The following is a 25,278-nucleotide window of genomic DNA, read 5'->3' on the forward strand; positions in this document are numbered from 1 at the left end:
TGCACAGGGAGGGAGGGAGGGAGGACCCCAGGGGAGTAAAATAAAGGACCCAGAGCAGGGACGAGGGCCCCCCTGACCAGTAAGGTGAGGGTCTCCAGCTCACCTGCCATCCTCCAGCCCCCAAAGAGTCTGCCTCCCTCAGATGACCTAAAGGAAACCCCAGCAGCCCACCTCTTCCTGCTCTGCTCACACAATGTCACCAGCAACTGGTCGGTCCCCCTTGCTGGGGGGGGCCAGACCCCCAAATGCAAGATCTCTTTTTACGCCGTGTCCTGAAGCCAAAAATGAAATTGGAGCTGGGCCCAAAGCCTTCAGCACCCAAAGCCTGGAGAAGGGGGGCCCAGCCCCCAGAAGACTTCCCAACCTGCCAGGGTGGGGGTGTCGTGGGTAAAGGGTAAAGGGAATGGGGGGAGCAGAGGCTGGCAAAGGAGGGGAACCTTCATGTCTTTTCTTGGGATAGGTCGGGATTTCCCGGGACTCGGGCGTCACCTCTTCTTGCTCTGATGCGTCCTGTCATGGTGGCTGGCCCTTGTGTCACTTAGTATGGAAATTGGATTGTAAGGAGGTTTGGGGTCTTCGAGAGGTCATTTTGGTGGCCATTTGGGATCTGGCTGGTGTCAGCTGATGATCATGTAAAGGAACTTCCAGCATCCAGCACCCTCTTTTCAAAGATGAACTCAGGGAGGGGTAGGAGGCAGGCCAGGTGAGGTAGATACGCACTGGGTACGTATCCACCCCCCTCCTTTTTTTTTTTTTTTTTTTGGTACTGGGAATTGAACTCAGGGACACTTGACCACTGAGCCCCATCCCCAGCCCTTTTCATATTTTATTTAGAGACAGGGTCTCACTGAGTTGCTTAGGGCCTCACTTTTGCTGAGGCTGGCTTTGAACTCGAGATCCTCCTGCCTCAGCCTCCCAAGCCGCTGAGATGACAGGAGTGCACTATCACGCCGGGCTCACTCCCCATTCTTGAGGTGTGATAAAAGGTGAGGATCCATCTTCTGTGTCTCCTTCAAGCTGAATCTGGGTGTCACCTGGCGGAAGAGTGAACATTTTCCCTAGCTCACCTTAAATAAGTCTCATGATCACCGGCTGCAGGCATAGCTATTTTTATCCCCCGAGTCAACATCATTTGTAATTTTATGGACTCCGACTTTCTGCTCCTAACAGAAATCAAACAGTTGAGGATCCGTGGTCCAAAGAGCAGAAGGAGCCACTTAGCCATCAGGGGACCCACAGAGGTAGAAACCAGGGACAGCCCTTCAACCACTTGCGCAGGGAGGACTGGACAGTGGTCTTGGAGCCCATGTGTCCCTGGTGCTTCATAAAATGGACAGGCCGTGTGGGATGTCCTTCACTGGGTCTGGGCAGTCGAAGCAGATTATTACCTTAAAAAAAGAAACCGGATTCTCAATCCTAGAATAGGAAGGATCCTTATGAACCAGAGGGCAGAGCAGAGACAGGAGGCAAATGAACGTTTTGGAAATGGGAAGGGGGACCCCTCCCAAGGGCCAGGGAACGAGCCCCCGCTGAGTGACATTGCCAGCTTTAACGTCTCGGGTACTAATGATCTCACCTGTCGAGATGTGTCGCTGCGCAGGTAACAGCTGGTACTCACTGCTGCAGAGTGTCCTCCCGTGGGGCGGGTAAGAGGCCCAAGGCAGTTTGATCACAAGGGTGACAGGTGGATGCTGGGCTGGGCTTATTCCTCCTTTGCCAGAGCCATCGCGGGTCACCTGGTTGTCAGAAGTACTCTCCGTACATGGTCACGTAGCCTGTGTGCGAACTCGTGGTCTGGTGCAGTCTCTTTTGAGAGTTATTATCAGGCAATCATGAAAGAATCCTTCCTTCATATCTCCTTGGCTCTGTTTGTCTTGTAAGGTTGACACAGGTGGCTCCAGTTTGATTTTGCTACCTCTTTGTAGATTCCCTCCTTTCTGTCCCTGTAAACCTTGCTGAGTCCCCTGGTCCCGTCCCATGGTCTCGTTTTTATTGTCCCTTGTCGCCAGGCTGGACTTGCCCCAGTTGGTCCATCATTGGTCCCATCTGGTCCCACATTAGAGGAGAAGTGACAGAGGATAGGGATCAGCGTCCAATGCACCCCTTTGTTCTGTTCAGTCCCATCGGTTGATAGGGAGGCAGCTCGGAAGACTGAGACCTATTCTTTTCTTCGTTATTCTCCTGAGGAATTTTGAGAAGCAACAGGTACAGAGTTTTAAAGGGAAAACTGCAAAGTGAAATTTACAAGAGCCAAACAGATTCCGTTTGTGTGTTAGATTTGAACCAAGAAACCTGATCCTTTTACAGCGATACCAAACTTTTTGGCAGAGATACCCCAAGAAGGACCACATTTTTTGTAAAACGAGTTCAGTTTTGTGAGAAAACTGTATTTAAGAGTACTTGGGGCTGGGGCTGGCACTCAGTGGCAGAGTGCTGGCCTCCCTTGTGTGAGGCCCTGGGTCCGATCCTCAGCACCACATAAAAATAAGTAAACAAAATAAAGGTATTGTGTCCAACTACAACTAAAAGATAAATATTTTTTTTTAAAAAAGACTTTAAAAACAAGTAGATGCTTAAGCAAACCATAGCTCTTTAAGACTGTATTCCTAAGTAATCAAAAACCCAAAAAAGCAGAAAACGTAAAAAATTACCTTCGTAAAACGCAAGAGCTCAGTATTTGTGAATTTTACTAAAAGTAAATAAATATTTTAAGAAAACCTTGTTGCTTTAGACATTAATTTGATTGTGAGGTTGGGTGTGGTGGCTCACACCTATAATCCTAGTGACTCTGGAGACTGAAGAAGGAGGATCCCAAGTTCAAGAGCACTCTCAGCAACTTAGTAACACCCTCTCTCAAAGACTAGAAAGGGCTGAGGATATAGTTCAGAGGGACAGCACCACTGGGTTTAATCCATAGCCAGAAAAGAAAAAAAATAGAGTCTGGTTTTATATCAGTGCATTAAATTTGATTAACTTTAATTAATTAGTTAATTTTTTGGTAGTGAGGATTGAACCCAGTGGCACATTACTACTGAGTTATATCCCAACCCCTGTTTAAATTTCTATTTAATGTTGGGGATTAAGATTCAACCCAGGGGTGCTTTACCACTGAGCCACATCCCTAGCCCTTTTATTTATTTATTTTTTAATATTTGTTTAGTTATAGATGAACACACAGTATCTTTGGTTTTATGTGGTGCTGAGGATTGAACCCAGTGCCTCACACATGCTAGGCAAGCACTTTACCACTGAGCTACAGCCTCAGACCCTCTCTGGGCCTTTTACAAGACGGGATCTCACTGAGTTCCTGAGGCCATGACCTTGAAGGAGATCCTCCTGCCTCAGCCTCCTAAGTCACTGGGATTACAAGTATGCCCCACCATGCCCAGCTTAAATTTTAATCTTAGAAAAGCCTATAAATAATTTTTAAAAATATTTTTTTCTTAGTCATAGATGGACACAATATCTTTATTTATTTGTTTTTAATGTGGTGCTGAGATTTGAACCCAGTGCCTCACACATGCTAGGCAAGCGCTCTACCACTGAGCTACAACCTCAGCCCCTAAATAATTTTTCATAGTTTTAGCCCTCTTAACCAAACTAAATTTTCTTTAAAAACATTTGTCCTTCACAAAACAAATCTTGTTTAACCCTTTACTATTTTGCCTTGGCTTTCTTTTTTTCTGTTTTGGGATAAAAATCTAATTTTACCTTGCAAAATCCTATCTCCTCCAAATGCATTTTCTTTTCCTTTTAATCTTTCTTACCAAAAAAAAATCCTCAATTTACAACTTTTTTTGTCTCTCTTTCTTCTCTGGTTGCTAGCTTGTTCCTACTTTGTTTTCTTCCTTAGATTTTTCATTTTGAAACAGTACTTACAAAAGGTCTGAATACAGATGAAATTAACATTTTTCTCAATAAAATGCTTTTCTTAAAAAAATGTTTCATCAACTTGGGCCTGGGGACTCCCTCCTGTAAACTCAGCAACTTGGGAGGCTAAGCCAGGAGGATCTCAAGTTTAAGGCCAGTCTCAGCAACTTAGCGAGGCCCTAAGCAACTTAGTGAGACCCTGTCTCCCAATAAAATATAAAAAAAGACCGGGGATGTGGCTCAGTGATAAAGTACCCCGGGTTCAATCCCCAGTACTAAAATCATGATAGTAATAATTTTTTTCATCAAAACACAGATTACTTAGTAATCTTACTTTCAGTGAAGACCCTGAAAGAAAGCACTCTTGAACTCTTTTTGGTTTATCTTTCTGTGTGTGGGGGAGGCGGGGTACTGAGGATCTGACCCAGGGCCCCCTGCATGCTAGGCTAACACTCTACCACTGAGCTCCATCCCCAGCCTTTTTCTATTTCTTATTTAGAGGCAAGGTCTTGCTAAGTTGCCCAGGCTGGCCTCGAACTAGAGATCCTCCTGCCTCGGCCCCCTGAATAATCGGGGTTACAGGTGTGGGCCTCTGTGCCTACATACCAACATGTTCTTCCCCACCTTTTTTTTTTAACTGGTGCATAATAGTTGCACATACTGATGGGATTGTTGTTACATACTCACACACGCACACCAGTATCGCTCCCCAGAACTCCCCCTCCCTCTCCACCTGCCACCCCCTGTTCCCTCTCCTCTATGATCTCCCTTTAATTTTCCTGAGATCTGCCCCCACCTTTCTTTTCCTTTTTCTTCCCTATCTTAGAGAAAACACAGACCCTGGACCTTCTGAGTCTCACTTGTTTCCCTTAATTCGATGGCTGCTAGTTCCAGCCATTTTCCTCTGCAAACACTATAATCTCATTTTTATTTGTGGCTGAATAAAACTCCATTGTGTGCACAATGAACCCCATGTTCTCTATCTCTTCATACGACGATGGACCCCTAGTCTGGCTGCTCTTGTGAATTGTGCTGCTATAAACATGGGTCTGCGGGTGTCACTATAGTTCAATGACTTTATTTCTTCAGGATGGGGGTACAGTTGGGTCAGAAGGTTGTTACATGCCTAACCCTTTGGGAAGCCTCCCTACTGATTTCCACCGCGGTTGTACTAACTTACAGTCCCGCCAAGAGTGTAAATGGGCTCCTTTCTCTCCACGTCCTCGCCAGCACTTATGATCACTCGTTTTCTGGATGACCACCATTCCCACCAATAGGAGATGAGATCTCAGTGTAGTTTGGATTTGCATCTGATTGCTAATGATGTTGAATCCTTTTCATGTATTTGTTGGCTGTTTGTACTTTTGAAAAAGTGTCTGTTTAATTCACTTTCCCCTTTATTAATAGGGTTATTGATTTTTTTCGGTGTAACGTTTCTTTGAGTTCTTTATTTATTCTAGATATCAATCCTGTTAAAAGAGGAGCTGGCAGAGATTTTCTCCCGTTACATGTGTTCTTTACCTTTCTAGTTGTTCCCTTGGTTGTGTAGAAGTTTTTAATTGGACGTTGTCCCTCTGATTAACTCTTGGTGTTATTTCCTGAGCTTTAGGGGTCCTATCGAGAAAGTCGTGCCCTGTACCTAAAGCTGCAGTGTTGAGCCTGGGTTTTCTTCTCAGACTTGCATAGTTTCTGGTCTAAGTTGGAATTTTCAGATCCATTCTGAGTTGACTTTTGTGCAGGGTGAGAGAGAAGCGTCCAGATTCCTTTTTTCTACATGATAACTGTGGAACCAGTTTTCTCATTACCCTTTGTTACAAAGGCTGTTTTTCCTCCACAGTCTGTTTGGGTGTCTTTGTCTAAGATCAGTTGATGGCGTCCATGTGGGCTGGTCTCCTGTCTTCTGTTCCGCATCCTGGGTCTCCATGTCTGTTTTTTATGCCGGTGCCACACAGTTCTTGTTACCATAGCTCTGGGGTATAATTGCTTTGGATATTCTGGGTCATTTATTCTTCCAAATGAATTTTTTAAATAAATATATATATATTTTTTTAATTTTAAATTGTATACACATATATATTTTTTAGTTGTTGATGGACCTTCATTTTATTCATTTATTCATATGTGGTGCTGAGACTCAAACCCTGTGCCTCACACATGCTAGGCAAGCGCTCTACCACCGAGCCACGTCCCCAGCCCATTCTAATGAATTTTAGGACTGTTTTTCTAGTTCTGTGAAGGATGTTGTTGGTATTTTGATGGGGGTTGCATTGAATCTGTATCCATATCAACATCTTATGAAAACATATTTAATAAATGCAAACATAACACACACACACATACACACACACACATATTCCTCTTTTGGACTTTAAGAAGCCAAGAGTAATTGAATTTGTATTTAGCAATTGATGTAAAGACATCCATACTAAATGCTGAAAAGTATTTTAACTTACAAATTACTCAGATGTTTATTTCTACTACATATGTTTATAAACACTTGTTTTATATACTTACCGGATTTATTCATGAAAACTGAGATATCAGACAGCATAGTCAACACTTTTAAATTTTTTTTTTTTTTTTTTTTTTGTCAAAAGAAAAATGTCTGTCGTCCCAGCAGCTGGGGAGGCTGAGGCAAGAGGATCACAAGTTCAAAGCCAGCCTCAGCAACTTAGTGAGGCACTAAGCAACTCAGTGAGACCCTGTCTCTAAATAAAATACAAAATAGGGCTGGGGATGGGGCTCAGGGGTCGAGCACCCCCGAGTTCAATCCCTGGTACCAAAAAAAAAAAAAGAAAAACGCTAACAGTTTTTGTACTGGAAACATAGAAAGCAATGATCATTCCATTTTAAACGTCTCACAGAAATAACCCTAACCTGATTAGCCAATGAACGAGGCAAAATGCATGCTAACAATTCTGAAGACATCTTTATTTTTATCTTGCCAATAAATTTAAATGAACTATTTGTGAGATTGACTTACATTAAACTTCCTACAGATTTAAGGGCAGGACACGGGCCAAAAACCCATCCTTGCTGACTGCGTCTGCAGTTATCTTAGAGATTATCTTCAGGTGTTTACAAGAAGTTTTTTAAGTCAGGCAAGCTGATGAAACAAGAACATCAACTGAAACATGCAGAACCCCAAGGTGAATTCACCAGGGAAAGGCTGTAAGATGTTATCATGAGCTCATTAAGAAAGCGCAGGAGAGCCAGGTAGGGTGGCACACACCTGTCATCCCAGAGGCTCGGAGGCTGAGGCAGGAGGATTGCAGGTTCAAGGTCAGCCTCAACAACTTAGTGAGGCCCTGAGCAACTTAGTGAGACACTATCTCAAAATAAAAAAAATGGGCTAGGGGTGTGACTCAGTGGTTAAGCCCTGCTGGGTTTAACCCCTTATAATCCCCCACCTCCCCCCCAAAAAGTGCAGGAGAAAACTCTACCCACAAAAACCCAGAGTGGTTGCAGGGATTCCCACTGAATCTACTACTCAGCAGCTTATACTGATGGTTTGGTTTTGGTTTTGGGTTTTGTGGTACTGGGGATTGAACCCAGGGGCACTTGACCACAAAGCTACATCCCCCAGCCCTCTTTATTTATTATTTTGAGACAGGGTCTCGCCAAGTTGCTGAGGCTGACCTCGAACTTGGGGTCCTCCTGACTCAGCCTTCTAAGGAGCTGGGATTACAGGTGTGGGCCACCTTGGTTGGCTACTGATGGGTTTTGGTTAAATTCTGTCCAGCACTCTCTCCAGGACCCCTTTTGTGAGAGGCTGATCGGGTGGCTGGAGCAGGAGTGGATGATTGGGAGAGGCTTTGGGTCACGATGGGCTGCTCATGGGCCTTCCTTCCCAGAGCGTCATCAATGGGCCCAAAACCTCCGAACACGGAGGGATGTTGGGTAGCTGGAGGTGCAGGGTGGCTACTTCCTGTGAAGGTCCTTCCAACCCAGGAAAAGGGTGTGTTCTTCTGATGAGGTTTCCTCAGAGACCACTTGACACTCTGGGTCAATTACCCTGACACCTGCATTGAGACCTGAGTCACCTTGGGTCACCCAAAATGGGTGGAGGGAGAAATTGTCTCTTTTCCTTTGGAGTCTGGGGACCCTTGAGTCGATGACGGTGTCACAGAACTGTTGCTGAAGCCATCGAGTCCCCTAGTGTCTGTGGAGTCAGCTGTCATCACCACAAACTCATAACCCAGTGTGTAGAAGAGAGAGCACCAAGAGTGAGGGGGACCCACCTTCACAACGCAGGTGGCTTTCACGTCCCCAGGGGGAGTCCCCAAGGTCTGTCCCCACAGCAGAACAACACGCAGGCAGGAAACACCTGAGAGGGTGCACACAGGTAACCCGGAGGTCCTGTCAGAGGGCCAAGCAGCTCTCTGTCCTCTCTCACACACGGCTGATCCTGGGGGGCAGCTGGACCAGGCAGGCCCTGCCCCTCCTCCATCCGAGTCCACCCCCAGGACGGGGCTGGGGGGACTGGAGTGGTTCCTCCTTCACCCAGGGGGTCCTTTCCTCGGCACATACCCTGACCCCTCCTTGGCTGTCGGGAATCGCTCAGATCTATCAAAGTCATGTCCTCGGTCCTCCATTGGAGGAGGGAGGATGTGGCCTCCGTGACGGGTCGCAGGGACCCGTCAGTCAGTCCCATTGCGGTTGCCATCTTATTACCGATAACTTGTTGGTCATCACAGGCTTCTGACCCCAGGTGTCAAGTGACAAGGCTGCGTCAGTGGGCTCCAGCTGGGTGCCCTCCCATTCGGTTCAGTTCATTTCCGACCCTCCCTACCTGGGGACGGACTGTCCCTCTCTCCATTTCTGCCAGGCTCTTTTTTTTTTTTTTTGGTACTGAAGATTGAACCCAGTCCTGAGCCACCTCCCTAACCCTTTTTATGTTTGGTGGTGTTGTGTGTTTGTTTTGTTTTTTAAGATAAGATCTCATTAAGTTGCTGAGGCTGGACTCCAACTTGCGATCCTCCTGCCTCAGCCTCCCATGTTGCTGGGATGACAGGCGTGGGCCACCATGCCTGGCAATGCCAGGTTCTTTTACCTGTGCTTCTGACCCACTGCCTGTAAACTGGGGTTCCTGCAACCCCCCTCCTTGGGTTCACTTGGTTTAGTAGAGCGACTCACAGACCTCGAAGAAACCCGTGGATTTACCAATTTATTGTAAAGGACATACGGAGGATACTGAGGAGGCCCAGATGGAAGAGGCGCAGAGGACCAGGTGTGGAGGCAGGGGAGAGGGCTCTCTCCAGGTGCCACCCTAGGAATCCTCACAGGTTTGGTTAGCTAACCCTGTTCCCTAGGGCTTTTACGGAGCCTTTATTACATAAGCATGATGGATTGAATCTTTGGCCACTGCTGATCAGTTTGACCTTCAAACTCTCTCCCCTTCCTGGAGGTTGGGGAGTGACAGGGTGAGGCTGAAAGTCCCAGCCGACTAATCCACTTGGTCTTTCCAGTGACCAGCCCCCCCACCTTGAGGCTCCCTTGGGGCAGCCAGCCATCAATCAACTCAGCAGCCTAGAAAAAGACACAAGCTTTGCTGATTCCAAGGATCTGAGGAATGTCTGCCAGGACACAGGAGGAAGGCCAGAGGCGTAGTTTGCAATAGCACGCTTCCCATTTAGCTGTTCATGTACTGAAACTATTTTAGCCCTTCTGTTTGTTTATTGAGCTATTACTACATTCCTGGGACGGAATCGTGTATTGTAAAATACACCATTCAAAAACTCACTTTCACTTAATAGACAGAGATATTATTTCCATTTTACAGGCAAGAAAAATGGGAACTTCAAAGGAGTAACAGAGCCAAGGTCACACAGCTAGTAAGTGGCAGAGCATAGCTTTAAATATTGCTTGACCCACAAAACCTATTTTCAATCTCTCTCTCTCTCTCTCTCTCTCTCTCTCTCTCTCAATCTCTTTCTCTCTCTCCTTTTTTTTGTACTGGGGATTGAACCCACAGGCACTTTACCACTGAGCTATGTCCCCAGCCCTTTTTAATTTTATTTTGAGACAGGGGCTCATTAAGTGGTTGAGGGCAGCCTCAAACTTGTGATCTTCCTGCCTCAGCCTCCTGAGTCACTGGGATAAACCTATTCTCTTAACTGCTCTTCTAGATGCCTCTTTCATCTGTGAGGAGGGCAAATAAGAACTATAAACAAAATTACAGAAGATATATTTAGGTACCCAAGAGAGCCCCTGGCTCCCGTGCACTTTAACTAGTCATTTGCATAAAAAATAATTATTATGTCTTAATTAGAGAGTGTTCTTGTCTAGTTATAAAAAAATGGCTCCCCTAAGTTCATTGAGCATTTAGTTGAAGATATTCAGTTGAAATTAAATATAATTAAGCGTTTCCATTCATTTAAATAGCCTTCCCCAATATCAGCTCCTCATAAAACCAGATGAATAAGATATTCTGAATATATATATATTTTAAAGCCCAACAACCAGAAGTCTTTATAACTTCATTAGACTGTTTTCTGTTGCAAGAACACAGCACCACAGGCTGGGTGAGTTATAAAGGAAGGAGGTTTGTTTGGGCTCACAGTTCAGGTCCAAGCTAAAGGGTTGTGTCTGGTGGTGGCTAGAAGATTCCCAAGGTGGAGACGGGGGACACAGGTGTGTGTCCTCTGGCCTCTCTCCCTATCAAGCCACCAGGATTCAATCATGGGTGCCCACCCTGTTGAACTTGATCTGATCCCAGGCGCCTCCCAGAGGCCCCCCCTGTGGACACCACTGTTGAAATTAGTTTCTGTCCTCGTCATACCTCATGTTTTTCATAAGAATGACGATAACATTAATAGTACTGATGCCGACAGTAATGATGGCAGGTGCTGGTCACGTGCTGGCCACCACCCGGGCATTCTCCTACATCCCCATGTATGAGAAAGCAGGCTCAGAGCTCAGATGTGGAAGCAAGTTCAAGGCCAGCCCAAGGCTCAAGGTGGGAAAACTAGACCCTTTTCCCCTCCACTGCTGGGAATGGAACCCAGGGCCTGGCACCTGGTAGGCAAGTGTCCCACCACTGAGCCACGTCCCGACCTTGACAGAGACTTGGTGCCAAGAGTCACAAAGTCACACTGCCTGGTGGCACAGATACCATGGGGGAGACACCAGGACAATTTAGCAAGCCAGGGGCAACTGGATTCAAATCCAGATCTGTCCAGTGCCAAAGCGCTGACGGCGGTGAGCAAGTCCTGCCCGGGGCTGGAGAGCGCTTGCAGTCACTCACGTTTAGGATGCAAATACTTGGACTTTCTGTGCATGGAGGAGCATCAGGAGGGAATCAACGTTCATTCGAGCAAGGGAGAGAAATATTATGGATTATTCTCCTTACAAACAATACATTTTAGAAAATTTAGAAATGCAAATAAGCATCAGAAAATGATAATCCCCTTAATTGCAAGTATCTTCTCATGAAAGTAAGCAAAATGCAGGTGGGTGGGTGGGCTGTGGTGTTTTGTGTCCAGCAGAGGGCGCCGTGTGGCCCAGCAGAGCGCCGTTTCTGTAAGTGACTGCGCTGGGAAACTGCCAGCTACCAGCGTCCTGCTTGGGTGGGAGCTGCTCTTGCAGATAAAGGATCCCGGGGCTCAGGGCGCGGTTCAGGGATGGGATGCGTGATGAGCATGCGCAAGGCCCCAGGCTCCGGAGTTTAAAAAGCTCCATACCCCAGGTAGCCGGGCGCAGTGGTGCACGCACCCCTATAATCCCAGCTTCTTGGGAGACTGGGGCAGGAGGATCGCGAGTTCAAAGCCAGCCTCAGCAATTTAGGAAAGCCCTGAGCAACTCAGACTCTGTATCAAAATAAAAATATAGAAAGGGTAGGGATGTATGTGGCTCAGTGGTTAAGCGCCCCCTGGGTTCAATCCCTGGTCCAGAAAAAAAAAAAAAATCCAGGTAGCTGCTCACCTGTTGGACCTTGACATCTGCCTCCCAATTTCATCATGAACCCGTCCTTGCTCTGTTCTTTCCACCAAAGAAGGAAATGGCAAGTCTCTGATTGCCCAGGGCCGTCCACGTGATTTCCGTAGGCCCGAGTCCTTTCATCTGTCATGTGAGCGTCCTCATGGCCACAGTTTGGAGGGAGATCAAACAGCTCGTTTTCATGATGAACTGCTATAAATATAACATCCGAAATGTGGGAAGCAACAATGATAGGAAAAGATGTTCCTTGTGACCTAAGTTACAAAAACAACAACAACAAAATTGGAAATGACTTCTGTATGAAGCCGATGGGGGGTGGGTCAGTAAAGGGTGACATCAATTCCAAGGTGGAGAAGTGTGCAGCCTCGTGAAGCCCGCAGTAAGGGACCCAGGTGTGGCTTGGTGGCAGAGCGCTTGCCTGGCATGCTCCAGCCTCCTGCGTTCCCTGCCCAGCACTGAAATAATGGGAATGCAGGAGCCCTCTCCACATGAATAGGGAAAGAGTCCCAAATTCTCATGAAAGCCGACCCTGACACAGAGGGTTCAAGAGCAAGTAGTTCACACGGATTCTGCAACACAGACTCCAGATGGGCCCTCTGAAGGGGTGACGGAGGGAACTGCCCTTTGTTGAAGGTGGCTGCTGGGATGTCTGAATTCTCGCGGCACTGCTGGCCTGCCCCACAGGCTGGCAAAATAAGCTTTAAGGACCAGAGAGAAAGTTCTCAGGAAAGAGCGGCAGGGATGGGCAGTTGGAATTTGGGGCTGGCAAATGTGGAAGTGGTTAAGAATGGGATGTTGGAGCCGGGTGTGGTGGCGCAGGCCTACGATCCCAGCACCTCAGGAGGCTGAGGCAGGAGGATTGCAAGATCAAGGCCAGCCTCAGCAATTTAGCAAAGCCCCTACTAAGCAACTTAGTGAGTCACTGTCTCAAAATAAAAAAATAAAAAGGGCTGAGGTTGTAGCTCAGTGGTAAAGTGTCCCTGGGTTCATCCCCAGTATCCCAAAGACTTTATGCTAGAGGTCATCAAAACAAATCCTGGATATCATTTTTGCCTCGTTGGTAGTTTGGCGTTAATTTGATGAGGAAAGGTGAAATGTTTCTCTTTTTTTAATTACTGACTTTTTTAAAAATAACATAAGCACACCACTTGGAAAATAGAATAAAATTTCTAAGGAGTCATACAGGATAAACATTGCAGTCTGTTAAACTTGTTCTCAATTCTTAGAGCTCAAGTAAATGAGATTCACCCTGGTTTCTGTTAAGAGAGGTCCTAGAACGAATAGAAATTGGAACAATTGGGATAGTAATATATTTCAAAAGTCTTAAAAATAAGTACATCCGCTGATTCAAATTCTGTTTAGGGGTCAGGCACAGTAGTGCACACCTGTCATCCCAGCAGCTCAGGAGGCTGAGGAAGGAGGATCACAAGTTCCAAGCCAGCCTCAGCAATTTAATGAGGCCCTGAGCAACTCAGTGAGACACTGTCTCTAAATAAAATAAAAAATAGGGTTGGGGACGTGGCTCAGTGGCTCAGTGCCCCTGGGTTCAATCCCCAGTACACACACACACACACACACACACCAATCTATTTAGGGAAATCTTAGGAAACTATGTGAAAACAAAAATTCTGACTTAAAGATGTTTAAGGAAGTGTTACTTGTAACTGCTAAACCACCCAAACAGGGAAGAGATTGCTGGGCTACAAGTGTAAAGAGAGCGGGATTAACATTTTTGTCTCTTCTATTCCCTGACCTAGAGGTCAGTCCTGGTCAAGTAACGACTTCTCTGACACCAGTAGATACAGATATGGAAATAAGGATTAAAGTTAGGCAGAAACACACACATACGCGCACACACAGGGAATTATGCTTTCCTACCCTGTTACCCCACTCAGTGTTGCTTAAGGGAGATACTCCATGAACAGTGTCTGGCACACAGTAGATCCTCAATAAAATGTAGCTGTGATCAAGGAATCATGGTTCATGCATGAGATACAATATATGTGTGCCAGAGGGCCTTACAGAGGCCAATCCCCAGAGGCAAAAAAAGTAACAGGTGGGGCTGGGAATGTAGGTTGGTGGTGGAGCAATTGTATGTATGGGGCCCTGACACCACAAAACAAACAAAAAAAAAAAAAAGAGAGAGAGAGAAAGAAATTAAAATGGAAAAATGATTATTTATAAATCAAATTAATGCAGGGCATGATGGCATGTGCCTGTTGAGGCCAGCCTGGGCACCTTAGTGAGACCCTATCTCAAAACAAAAAAGGAGTGGGACTGGGTGGGGTGGCGGGCATCTGTCATTCCAGCAGCTGGGGAGGCTGAGGCAGGAGGATCCTAAGTTCCAAGCCAGCCTCAGAAATTTAATGAGGCCCTAAGCAACTAAGCGAGACCCTAACTCAAAATAAAAAATAAAAAGGGCTGGGGATGTAGCTCAGTGGGAGAGCACCCCTGGGTTCAATCCTCAGTACCAGAAAATAAATAAATTAATAATTGGGTTCATTTTTTAAAAATTGGTATCTTGATATAATGCCCAGGCTAGTCTCACACTTGTGGGCTAAAGCTATCCAGATCTCTGATCCTCCTGTCTCAGCCTCCCAGGTGACTGGGAGTATAGGTATGTGCTACCACACCCAACATAAATTCTTTTTTTTTTTTTTTACTGGAGATTGAGCCCAGGGGCACTTTATTACTGAGCTGCATCACCAGTCCTTTTATTTTATTTTATTTTATTTTGAGACAAGGCCTTACCAAGTTGCTAAGGCTGGCCTCCAACCTGCCATCCTCCTGCCTCAGCCTCTCCAGTAGCTGGCATTACAGGCTGCACAGCCACACCCAGCTAAGCTTAAAATTCTTGGGTGCGATCTCAGCTAAGAGTTCAAGAGAGAGACTGAGACGTGGAGAGACGGAAACAGAGAGCAAACCCCAGGCAGAAAGGGGGACAAACAGAAATGGGTACTGGGAAGTAGGACTAGAGGACATTTGCTTTCCTCTGGTCTGAACTACTGAACCCCTCCCTTTCCTCTGAAGCTCCAGAACATTCTACCTGCTCTGGACAGAGGTGCCCTCGGTCAGAACGCAGGCGAAGCCTTTAACCAGCGCCTCAATCTCGGTGGCATTGCTGAGGCCCTGTGTGAACAGCTCAGGTCCCCAGAAGCCTGAGGCTGGGATTCCTGTCCTCATGACTTAGGGGGCGTGTCCTGGGAGAACTCCTAAAAGGGTGGGGAAAAGGTCAAGGGAGGGGTGCGTGGTCAGAGGCGGTCTGGGCTCCACCGAACAGTCTGCCCACCTCCCCGGGGTGTCCAACATGCTCTGGTTGACCACAGTGACCCCCAGTGACCCCGGCTTGTGTTTCCTGTCACCTCTTGGTGTGCACATGGAGCCAAGGTAAAGTGAGGTGCGGGTTGGTGGGAGGGGTCCCTTGAGCTTTCTTGGACTCATATTTGGCCCAGTTTAGGTGGTTCCAGCTCTCTGGAAACACTACTTTCATTTCCCTCTCGGGGCACATATTAGAACAATTTCCTGTGAATACACTGGGAGTTTGGCTTGGTTTTTAGGTACTGAAGATTGAACCCAGGGATGCATTCCCACTGAGCTATAAACCCAGCCCTTTTTATTCTTTTCTTTTGAGACAAGGTCTCACTAAGTTGCTGAGGCTGGTCTGGAACTCATGATCCTCCTGCCTCAGCCTCCCCAGCCACTGGGATGACAGGCCCGAGTGGCTGAACCTGGCCACCCCACCCCCATGCCTCCCACCCAAGCCAGGAGACACCCGACGTGGGTGGGAGACGTGGAGAAGAGAAGGCCTCGTCTTCCTAGGCTAGTGGAAGGGGGAGGCAGGGTGGGCAGCTCTCCTCTGTGCCCAGCATGCCAGAAGGCTGAGGAAGACCAGGAAGTAGGATAGGTGATGGGTAGATAAAGAATAGATACACCCATGATAGATAGTGTCTAGACGGCTCAGGATAGAGAGAGGTGGATGGAGACAGAGGAGGAGGGACGGTAGGGGTACATAAGAAGAAGGAGAGAGCACTCCCTCGTAGTAGGATGTTAAGTAGTAAATGTAAAAGGAATGACAGAAATCTGAAAACACACAGCGTGGTCATAGTTGATTTAGGCAGAAGCAGCCTTGAGCTAAAACTGGTGGGGAGAGACTGTGGGGAATACTGGATATTGGCTTGTCCTCCAGATATTTCCCCCAATGTACTTATTAGTGCCAAATGGGGGGGAAATGATTAAGTAGGGTGGAGAAATTTGTCAGACCAACCTGGTGTCTGGATGAAAATTAAGGTCCCCAGTGATGGGGAGGGCTGACGTCACATGCCCCTCACACGATGTGCCAGGAAGACCCAGCCTTGTATCTGGCGTTGCTCCCAGGAAAACACAGCCAGGCTTCAATGGAGCGAGGATGAGGGCGTCCTACTGAACAAAAGGCCGAACTCCTCAAGATCACGAGGGCTAGAGGCCTGATCTGGATTGAAGTTACCCATAACCCCATACCCCTTTTCCCCCAGGCTTACTGGGCTGCAGGTAGGACTGAGCGGATGTGCTTAGGAAATCTGAGCATCACTTAGGGAGTTAGTGAACGATGCACATTCAGCCTGGAGACACACGCCTGTAATTCCAGCCTCTTGGGAGGCTGAGGCAGGAGGATCGCGAGTTCCAAGCCAGCTTCAGCAATTTACTGAGGACCTAAGCAACTTAGCAAGAACCTGTCTCTAAATAAAATATAAAAAGGCATGGGGATGTGGCTCAGGGGTTAAGTGCCCCTGGGTTCAATCCTCAGGACCAAAAAGAAAAAGAAAAAAAAATGCAGTTTCAGGGCCTATCCCTGTGAGTCACCATCCCAGGACATTCTGGCATGAAACCATGATCATCCATGGAGGAACGTCATCTCAGAGACTTTAGCAATCCTCCCTCCGGGTCCTGACCTTCACTCTCTTTCTCTCTGCCTGCAGGGTGACACTGTATGCCGAGTTCCTTCCCATGAAAGCCAGGGCCAAGTGTATTTTGCTGATTGAGGTAAGGAGGGTGGGGGATGGGCCTCTAGAAGAGGCTGGCTCTCTGGCAGGTGATTCACAGGTGTCCTGAGACAGGGGACAAGGGAAAAGGACTTTAAAAAAATTAACAGACTCAGTATGAGAAGACTCAGATGGACCACCCCTCACGTCGATTCCGACGGGCTGTTCTTCAGTCTGGGCACACTCTTTGATTGACAGGAAAATTAAATCAACTGTCCCTTTTAAAAAAAATGGTGGCAGTCAGGTGGTATGTCCTTATTCAATTGGAAATGGCTTTTACTTAAGAATAGGCGTTGAATGACACCTTGAACAGACGAACTCCTGTCCCCGCTCTTATCATCACCCGCCACCCCTGGTTTTCCCCAGACCGGTACATATCTTGTGAATGATCTCTGTCCTTGGTCACCCCCATGGGCCAGCCAGTCCCACCTGCCCTCCTACTTCCTGGGCTTATGACCCATTTCCAACCAGGACCTGAAGGATCTCAGGGCAAACACACGGCTTTCCAACAGCCCTCCACACAGGGGCAAAGGGATTAATTGGCCTCTGCTGGACACGGACGTCCACGGTATTGACTGTGAAGCCCCTGGGACCTCCTCTGTCACTGTGACCCCAATGACAGCGTTGGTCATGTGACCCCACAGGCCAGATTATCCATCCTGGCAGCATGCGCTCCTGACCAGCTGGGGTGGGAGTCAGCTGGTCTACACTGGATCAACCAGTTGTTTAAATAGAGAAATGCATCTGGGTCCTCCTGATCCTGGGCTCCAACTAGCCCTTGTCACCTAACACCCTGTTTCTCTCAGGATCCCTCAGAGCTTCCCACGATCCAGCAGCTAAAGCGTTCTAAGTTGCTGAGGCTGGCCTCGAACTTGTGATCCTCTTGCCTCAGCCTTCGGAGGAGTTGCTGAATGACAGGGGTGCACACCACTGAGCCGGTTAAGGACCAGGTGTTTGTAGTTGTAGAGGGGTTCCAGCAAGGGACAGTAATGAAGGCACCCTTTATTACTGCAGTGTGTCACTACCCAGGGCCTGTAAGGACCAAGGGACAGAGTAGTTAACAGCCCAGAGAGTTGTTTGGTGAAGGCTCTGGAGAGGGGCCGTGACCCCCTGAGGGGTGCAGCCAGCCCTGCAGGGAGGGGGCCAGAGGAGTGAGGGGGCCTCAGCCTCTCTCCTGCCCTCCCGCCCTCCCTCTCCTGGGGGCTCCCTGGGGGCTGCACTCAGGGAAGACTGCGGATGGCATTGGGGCAAAGAGGTGCGCAGTGACTTGCAGAGACATGGAGCGATCCCACAGGGAGGGACCAGCCCATCCTGTGCAGGATGCTGGACACCACATAGCAAGGGGGGTGGACGGACCCAACAACAGAACAGCGTTCCGTGTGTGGCACTCTGTGCGCAGCAGCAGCATGCACAATAGCTGAGACACAGAAGCCAGGCACACGTCCATCCGTGGATGCCAAAGAGGAAAAATGTGGTCCATCCACACAGGAGGTTTTTTTTTTTTTTTTTTTTTGGTACCAGGGGTTGAACCCAGGGGCGCTTATCCACTGAGCCACATCCCCAGCCCTTTTTCGCATTTTTATTTAGAGACAGGGTCTCACTGAGTTGCATAGGGCTTTGGTAAGTTGCTGAGGTTGGCCTCGAGCTTGCAATCCTCCTGCCTCAGCCTCCTGAGCCGCTGAGATGACAGGTGTGTGCCACCGCACCCAGCCTAATAGGATATTATTCAGTCTTAAAAAGGAAGGAGATTCTGATGTGTGCTACAACTTAGATGAACCTTGAGGACATGACGCTCAGTGAAGTAAGCCAGACACAAGTAGACAAATATTGTATGATTCCACTTCGATGAGTAGTTAGACTAGGCAAAGTCATAATAAAATAGTGAGCGTGGGGCTGGTGGGAGGGCCAGGAGTTCCTGTTTCATGGATATAAAGTTTTTGTTTTACAAGATGGAAAGAGTTCTGTGCTCGCTTCGGCAGCACATATACTAAGATGGAAAGAGTTCTGGAGACAGACGGTGCATTGGTTGTACAGTTTGAAAGTATTTCATAAAACTGAGCCATACTCTTAAAAATGGTTACAATGGGAAATTTTATATTACACGTATTTTGCAAAAAATAAAAAGGGGGTGGGGACCCTAAACCCAAAACCTCTCAATGCGCCCACTGTCATTTTGACATCACATAATACTGAGCGTATTACCTGCTCAGCCTGAGCTGCTAAGCTGCGCATCCCGCAGGATATGCAAATGCCATGCAAATATCATCGGTGTGGGCAGGACCCTCGGAAGATGGACAGCCCACGGCCCTAGCCCAGCCCTCTGGACCGCAGAAAAAGGTGGCCATCCTGACCTTGCTGACCCCAGGGACCCCCTCCCCACCCCACGACTGACCCCGATTCTCCTGTGCCAGGTCTTCTGGGCCCTTGGGACGGTGTTCGAGGTCATCCTGGCGGTGTTCGTGATGCCCAGTCTGGGCTGGCGTTGGCTGCTCATCCTGTCGGCTGTCCCGCTCCTCCTCTTTGCCGTTCTGTGCTTCGTAGGTATCTTTAGGAGATCTCCTTCCCTGCCTCGCACTTGACTGTATTTTGGTGGAAAGCCGGTGGAGGACAGCACCAAGACCACCTTTAAAATTTGTTTTTTGAAATCGGGAAATGAGATAAGGGAACAAGGCCTGAGGTAGCCCCAATACGGGGCGATAGATTTCCTCCAGACAGACACTTCTGGGGTGCTCTCCTGGAAGACACCTGGGGTTAGAGGAATACACTGGCCCCATCATTGCCAGATCCACACTTAACAGTGACCATAGGGTTCATTGGAATTCTTAAGCTATAAGTGACTGACACCTAATTCGCACTGGCTTGAGTAAAACAAAGGAGTAGATGCATGACAGGATTAAATATCTAGCTTCAGGCATGGCTGGATCCAGGAGTTCAAATTAGCTCTGCATAAACCACACCCTATGGTGAGATCAAGCTACACACTCCCATTTCATGCACAAAGCACTTTACTACCAGTGGGGTCTCAAAATAAGCCGATAGATTAACAGATCTCATGTATGGTAAATGCTACAATAATTCATGGAAACAACAATGGGTATTAATGATACTGAGTTTAACTGTGTGGCCATCTCTGTGCCAGGCCCTCTACATGTATACTTATTCCTCCCTGTAACCACAGGAGGCAGGACTGATGAACCTCTACATTAACTAGGGGGGCAGATAAAGCCCTCAAACTTTGTAGCTTAACACAATAGAATTTTATTTCTCACTAACATACCAGTTGAGAATGAGCATTCTGGATGGCCAGTGGGATTCTAGACCCAGGTTTTCTTTGCAGCTTGGGGCTCTGCCATCTTCCAGGGCTTTGGAGTCTTCTACGTGCAGATAATAGACAGAGAAGGGAAAGTGGAGATTGCACGCATGATTCTTGGACAATCCTGGCCCTGGGATAGTTTACTTACATGCTATTGGATAAAAGAAAGTCACATGGTCTCACCTAGCTGCAAAGGAAGCTGGGAAATGTAGTCCATGGCTGGGTGGCCACATCCAATGATAATTCTGCACTTTGTTAAAGGAAGCAGTGAACTTTGGTGGGCATTGGCTAATCTCTGCCACAACCCACTTTACAGCTGAGGAAACTGAGTCCCAGAGAGTCCAGTGGACTTGTCAAAGGACCTACAACAAGTAAACAGTGGAACTCAAATCTGAGCTAGATTTTATGACTGTGCTTTCTCTGCTATACCTGTTGCTTGGCAGGTTACCATGGCTTCATTTGACAGAAATGGGTTGATCTGGTCACTTGGAGTTGGCACTCCATTAGGCTTTTTCTCTCTCTTTCTCTGAGTTTGCAAGATGATGCTCAACACAGGTGAGATAGTTTCTTGAGAATTGGGGGTGACATTTTTGATGGTGGTCACAATTTAATTCAGCCCTCCCAGCGCCAAATAGTAATAGGAGGTGACAGTAATAACTCCAGTAATCCAGGGGGCTCCAAGCCACACACTTTGCATAGATTATCCCATTTAGTGCTCTCAGCAACCTTATGTGGTTGGATCTATTATGACCCCCATTTTATGGGGGAGGAAATGGAAGAACAGAGAGATCAAGGCATTGCACAGGATCACACAGCTCAGAAAATAGCAGAGTCAGCATTTGAAGCCAGGTCTGTGGCTCCGGAGTCCCCAGCTTGGCGACCCCACCCTCAGATGAGAGCCAGGGGCTGGGAAGTTCCACCCTCACCAGCCATGCCTGGGTCTCCTGTCCCTGCAGTGGCTGCCAGAGAGCGCGCGGTATGACGTGCTATCCGGAAACCAGGAAAAGGCCATTGCCACCTTAAAGAGGATAGCGACCGAGAACGGAGCACCCATGCCACTGGGGAAGCTCATCATCTCCAGGCAGGTCAGTGCCTGGACCCCCGGCCGGGGGCATGCGTGTCTGTGTGCGTGCAGGGGAGCGTGTACACGGAGACACTATGTGCGCATGTCCATGTGTGGGCAGGCATGTGAGAGAGCGCATGTATACAGGGTGGGGTCTGCACATGCGTGTGCGTGTGTGTGCGCGTGCACATGGAGTAGGGGGGTGGTGCAGAGGCAGGATCTGCAAGGAGAATTTGGCAACTTCAATCTGTGTATCCTCTGCCAAGTTCTAAAAATGCTACGTGGACAGGTTAGCCCATTGTAGGAGGTGCCATCTGCTGATGGTCCTGTAACTGCCTCTGCTTGGGGTCTGCCTTTCAGGACTGATGAAGTCCTGCTAGTAATGTGATTGATGGGCCACAGTTGTGCAGTAAGATCATTATATGCTGGGGATGTGGGGGATGTGGTAGAGTGCTTGCCCAGCACGTGCAAGGCCCTGGGTCTTATCCCCAGCACTAAATAAGAAGAAGAAGAATAAAAAGCTGGACACAGTGTGCATGTCTGTAATCCCAGCAGCTCTGGAGGCTGAGGCAGGAGGATCACAGGTTGGAGTCCAGCCTCAGAAACTCAGTGAGAACCTGTCTTGAAATAAAAAGAGCTGGGATGTGGCTCGATGGTAGAGTACCCTTGAGTTCAATCCCCAATACTGCAAAATAATAATAATAACAACAACAATAATTTATTACAAAGATATTTTTATTTGTGAAGACAGGGCTTGTAGGTGAACTAAGTGACCTATTATCTGGAGGGCTGTTTTCATTGTTAGCATGTTTAAATAACAAGCATTTCTCAAACTGCTCCTAGGAAAAACATGTACATGAACTACATCAAAGAAGAGCATAATCGCGGTCCTAGAATGTTTTTAAGGGAACATTGTAAAGCAAGGACTTGATAAGTTCTTGGATACTGATAAATCATAAATCTCATGACATTGGCAAATAGGTCATTTAGCTCATCTGTCTTTCGGAGGATTGTCCTGTGGTGGGTTGGCTTGTAGGTACCTTATTGTCACCTTGACCTAGAGCTAGCTTTGGAGGAGGAAGTGTGTGTGTGTGTGTGTGTGTGTGTGTGTGTATGCATGCATGCACATGCGTGCATGTGCATGAAATGCCTGCACACCCTTGGAGTAGATTCCCACACCTGGGTCCATGGGACTCCCTGAGGGACCTCATGGCGTCCCAGTTGGAGGGGGTTGAGGCTGGCGGCGGTCGGTTGAGTCCTGGGTCCTCAGCATGATTGTGTGCCCACAGAAGCTCCCTCCCAGCACTGGGGTGTACACAGGGGTCAGGCCACCAGCCAGAGCCCCACACAGCTGAAGGGGGGGGACAGTAAACCACGTGTCCTTGTCTTGAAACAGGAAGACCGAGGCAGGATGAAAGATCTTTTCACACCCCATTTTAGATGGACAACCTTGTTGCTGTGGTTTATATGGTAAGAGCTGCATGGCGACTGCTTTGGCCCTCCTGCACCACCAACTAGGCCTGGAATTGGCTTTTGTATTAATGTGATGCACAGAGAATGCCTCCATCGCAGGCAGCAGATCTTGTTTTTGTTTTTGGTTTGGTTTTGGTTCCAGAGCCTGAACCCAGGGTGCTTAAACACTGAGCCACATCCTCAGCACCTTTTATATTTTATTTAGAGCCAGCGTCTCATCCAAGTTGCTCAAGGCCTTGCTAAGTTGCCGAGGCTGGCTTTGAACTTGGATCCTCCTGCCTCAGTCTCCTGAGCCACTGGGATTATAAGCGTGTGCCACCACGCCAGGCTCAAACTCGATATCTTTTAAAAGGAAATTTTATTTTTTAAACAAGGGCTGGAGGACTAGCTCAGTGGTAGATCTCTTGCCTAGCAAGGTTAGGCCCTGGGTGAAATCTTTAGTACTACAAAAAAACGGGTAAAAAACATTTTATATATCTGTTTTGAAGGAAAACACCTTAATTGCAGGCCATAGATAAAAGGTACTATCAAAGTTAAATATAGTAAGCTGGGCACGGTGGCACAGATCTGTCATCCCAGTGGCTCAGGAGGCTGAGGCAGGAGGATTGCAAGTTCAAAGCCAGCCCCAGCAACTCAGTGAGGCCCTAAGCAACTTTATGAAACTCTGTCTCAAAATAAAAAAGGGCTGGGGATATGGCTCAGTGATTAAGTGCCCCTGGATTCAATCCTCAGTGCAAAAAAAAAAAAAAAGTTAAATATGGTAAAAAGCAACTATGTTGAGCTTTGAAGCAAGGAGCCTCTATATTTAAGAGACAGAGACTGGGGGGCAGTGGAGATGTTATGGATGTATCCGCCCACACACGGGACTGGGATGTAATCAAAAGAATCTAAAGAAAACTTAAAAGAGGATTTTCTACAATAAGAGTTAATAAACCAGGCACCCTGGTGCCCGCCTGTCATCCCAGTGGCTGGGGAGGCTGAGGCAGGAGGATCTTGAATTCAAACCCAGCCTCAGCAACAGCGAGGCACTAAGCAATTCAGTGAGACCCTGTCTCTAAATAAAGTACAAAATAGGGCTGGGGAAGGGGCTCAGTGGTCCAGTGCCCCTTGGTTCAATCCCTGGTACCCCCCCCCAAAAAAAAGTTAATATGCATGATCTGTTAGTGTTCTCTCCGACTCCATTGCCTTGGGTACCACTGGTGGTACACGGTCCATAGTTTGAGAACCAGGATTTGGTCAACATGACCATTCTTGGAACTTCCAGTTCTGACTCTGTTCAGTTTTTCTTAAACAACAACCATAAGAAGGGGCCTGATCGGGGAGATGTCTGCAGAGAGCAATTATCTGAATCAACTTTCAGCCATCCTGTCAGCTATCTTTGTACCAAGTCGTGAGCATCATGGCATCAACGGTGTGGAAAACCGGTTCAGGCTTCACGTGCTTTTTTAAACCAGTCCCCAGCTTTCCTACCCACCTTTGAGCACTGCTGTCATGATTAGCAGGGCAGTGTCCCCTCAGTGGCCAGTTACAGAGGAGAGGAGAAAAAACTCGATAATACACAGAACCAGGGTCCAGCCGCCCCCACACTGAGCTGAATCCATTCACCAAGCCCATGCAAATGTGGAGGAAGCCAGATTTTTCAGGGGGTTGGCTGGAGTGGAGAGCACCTCCCTATTCAGCAGGTAGCCAGTTGGGTGGACAGCCCTGGGGGGAGGCGTGTGTCTGGGGTATGATGCTGCTGACCTTTCAAAGGACACAGAATCAATTCCTTGGATGACATCACCTGCTTGCTTGGTACCTGTCATCTTCCTGCTCAGGGTCTTCAGGAAGGCACTCAAAGACTCAGCATGGTCCACAGACGCCCCCCTAAGTGGGTGGACGCGGATCCTTCCCAAGGGTGTGGGAGGAGAGGTCTTGGTGCCCTGCTGAGCTCTCCACCTCCTTGCTGTCTCCTGGCAGGTTTTCCAATGCCTTCTCTTACTACGGCTTAGTTCTTCTCACCACAGAACTTTTCCAGGCCGGAGACGTCTGCAGCAGTGAGTACTGAGATTTCCTCACCAGTCCCCCTCCCCTGCCCCCGGCCCCAGCAGGCGCACGCTGGCACCCGCTCCCACGCACACCAGTGGCTGTCCTCTATCAGCCTGGCCTGGCACAAACTGTGGCCTCCAAGATACTGCAGAGAAACCCAGATTGTTATTGAAAGCTTGGTCCTTGTCCCCAATGCCAATCCAGTAATGAGGACACTGTTTTGAGAAAAAGGAAAAAGAAGTTTTATTGCTTTGTTAGCCAAGGAGAAACCAGGGGAACTCTGCAGCAGAGGCTGTGATTCTGCCCAGAGAGGAACAGGGGTGTTTTGTGTTTGTTTGTTTGTTTGTTTTTTAAAGAGATGATTCATTCTCTGTAATTCACTTGTTAATTTGGGAGATGGGCATTTCTGAGACCTTCTGATGCACTCCCAAGTCTGAATTCCTTTGTTCCCAAAGTGAGGTGCTCTTGCACTCAAGGACACAGAACTCTGCCTTGGATGGGGAGGAAAGGCGACCCTGTTTTCAGGGAGATTAGGGACAGGGAAAGATTCGGTAGCAGTAGAGAGTGTGGAAGAG

General features: G+C 47.8%; 1 protein-coding gene and 1 long non-coding RNA gene across 2 annotated transcripts in view; one reads left to right on the forward strand and one right to left on the reverse strand.

Moving 5' to 3' along the window:
- Window positions 1-25,278, forward strand: part of Svop (SV2 related protein) — an 82,725-nt gene that overhangs the window by 45,024 nt on the left and 12,423 nt on the right. The window contains exons 7-11 of the mRNA XM_046464351.2: window positions 16,764-16,827; window positions 19,238-19,363; window positions 21,096-21,224; window positions 22,599-22,672; window positions 24,635-24,711. Of these exons, the coding sequence (XP_046320307.1) occupies window positions 16,764-16,827; window positions 19,238-19,363; window positions 21,096-21,224; window positions 22,599-22,672; window positions 24,635-24,711 (470 nt within the window). The remainder of the gene's footprint in view (window positions 1-16,763; window positions 16,828-19,237; window positions 19,364-21,095; window positions 21,225-22,598; window positions 22,673-24,634; window positions 24,712-25,278) is intronic.
- On the reverse strand, window positions 18,899-20,251 carry LOC131424947 (uncharacterized). Its single transcript, XR_009228622.1, has 2 exons — window positions 20,104-20,251; window positions 18,899-19,449 (listed from the first exon to the last, which is right to left on the reverse strand). It is a non-coding gene; the product is annotated as an uncharacterized LOC131424947 (long non-coding RNA).

Source organism: Marmota monax, unplaced genomic scaffold (genome assembly GCF_021218885.2).
Source record: "Marmota monax isolate L192 unplaced genomic scaffold, Marmota_monax_Labrador192_F-V1.1 WCK01_AAM20220418_F8-fsc00269, whole genome shotgun sequence".
Classification (NCBI taxonomy): Eukaryota; Metazoa; Chordata; class Mammalia; order Rodentia; family Sciuridae; genus Marmota; species Marmota monax.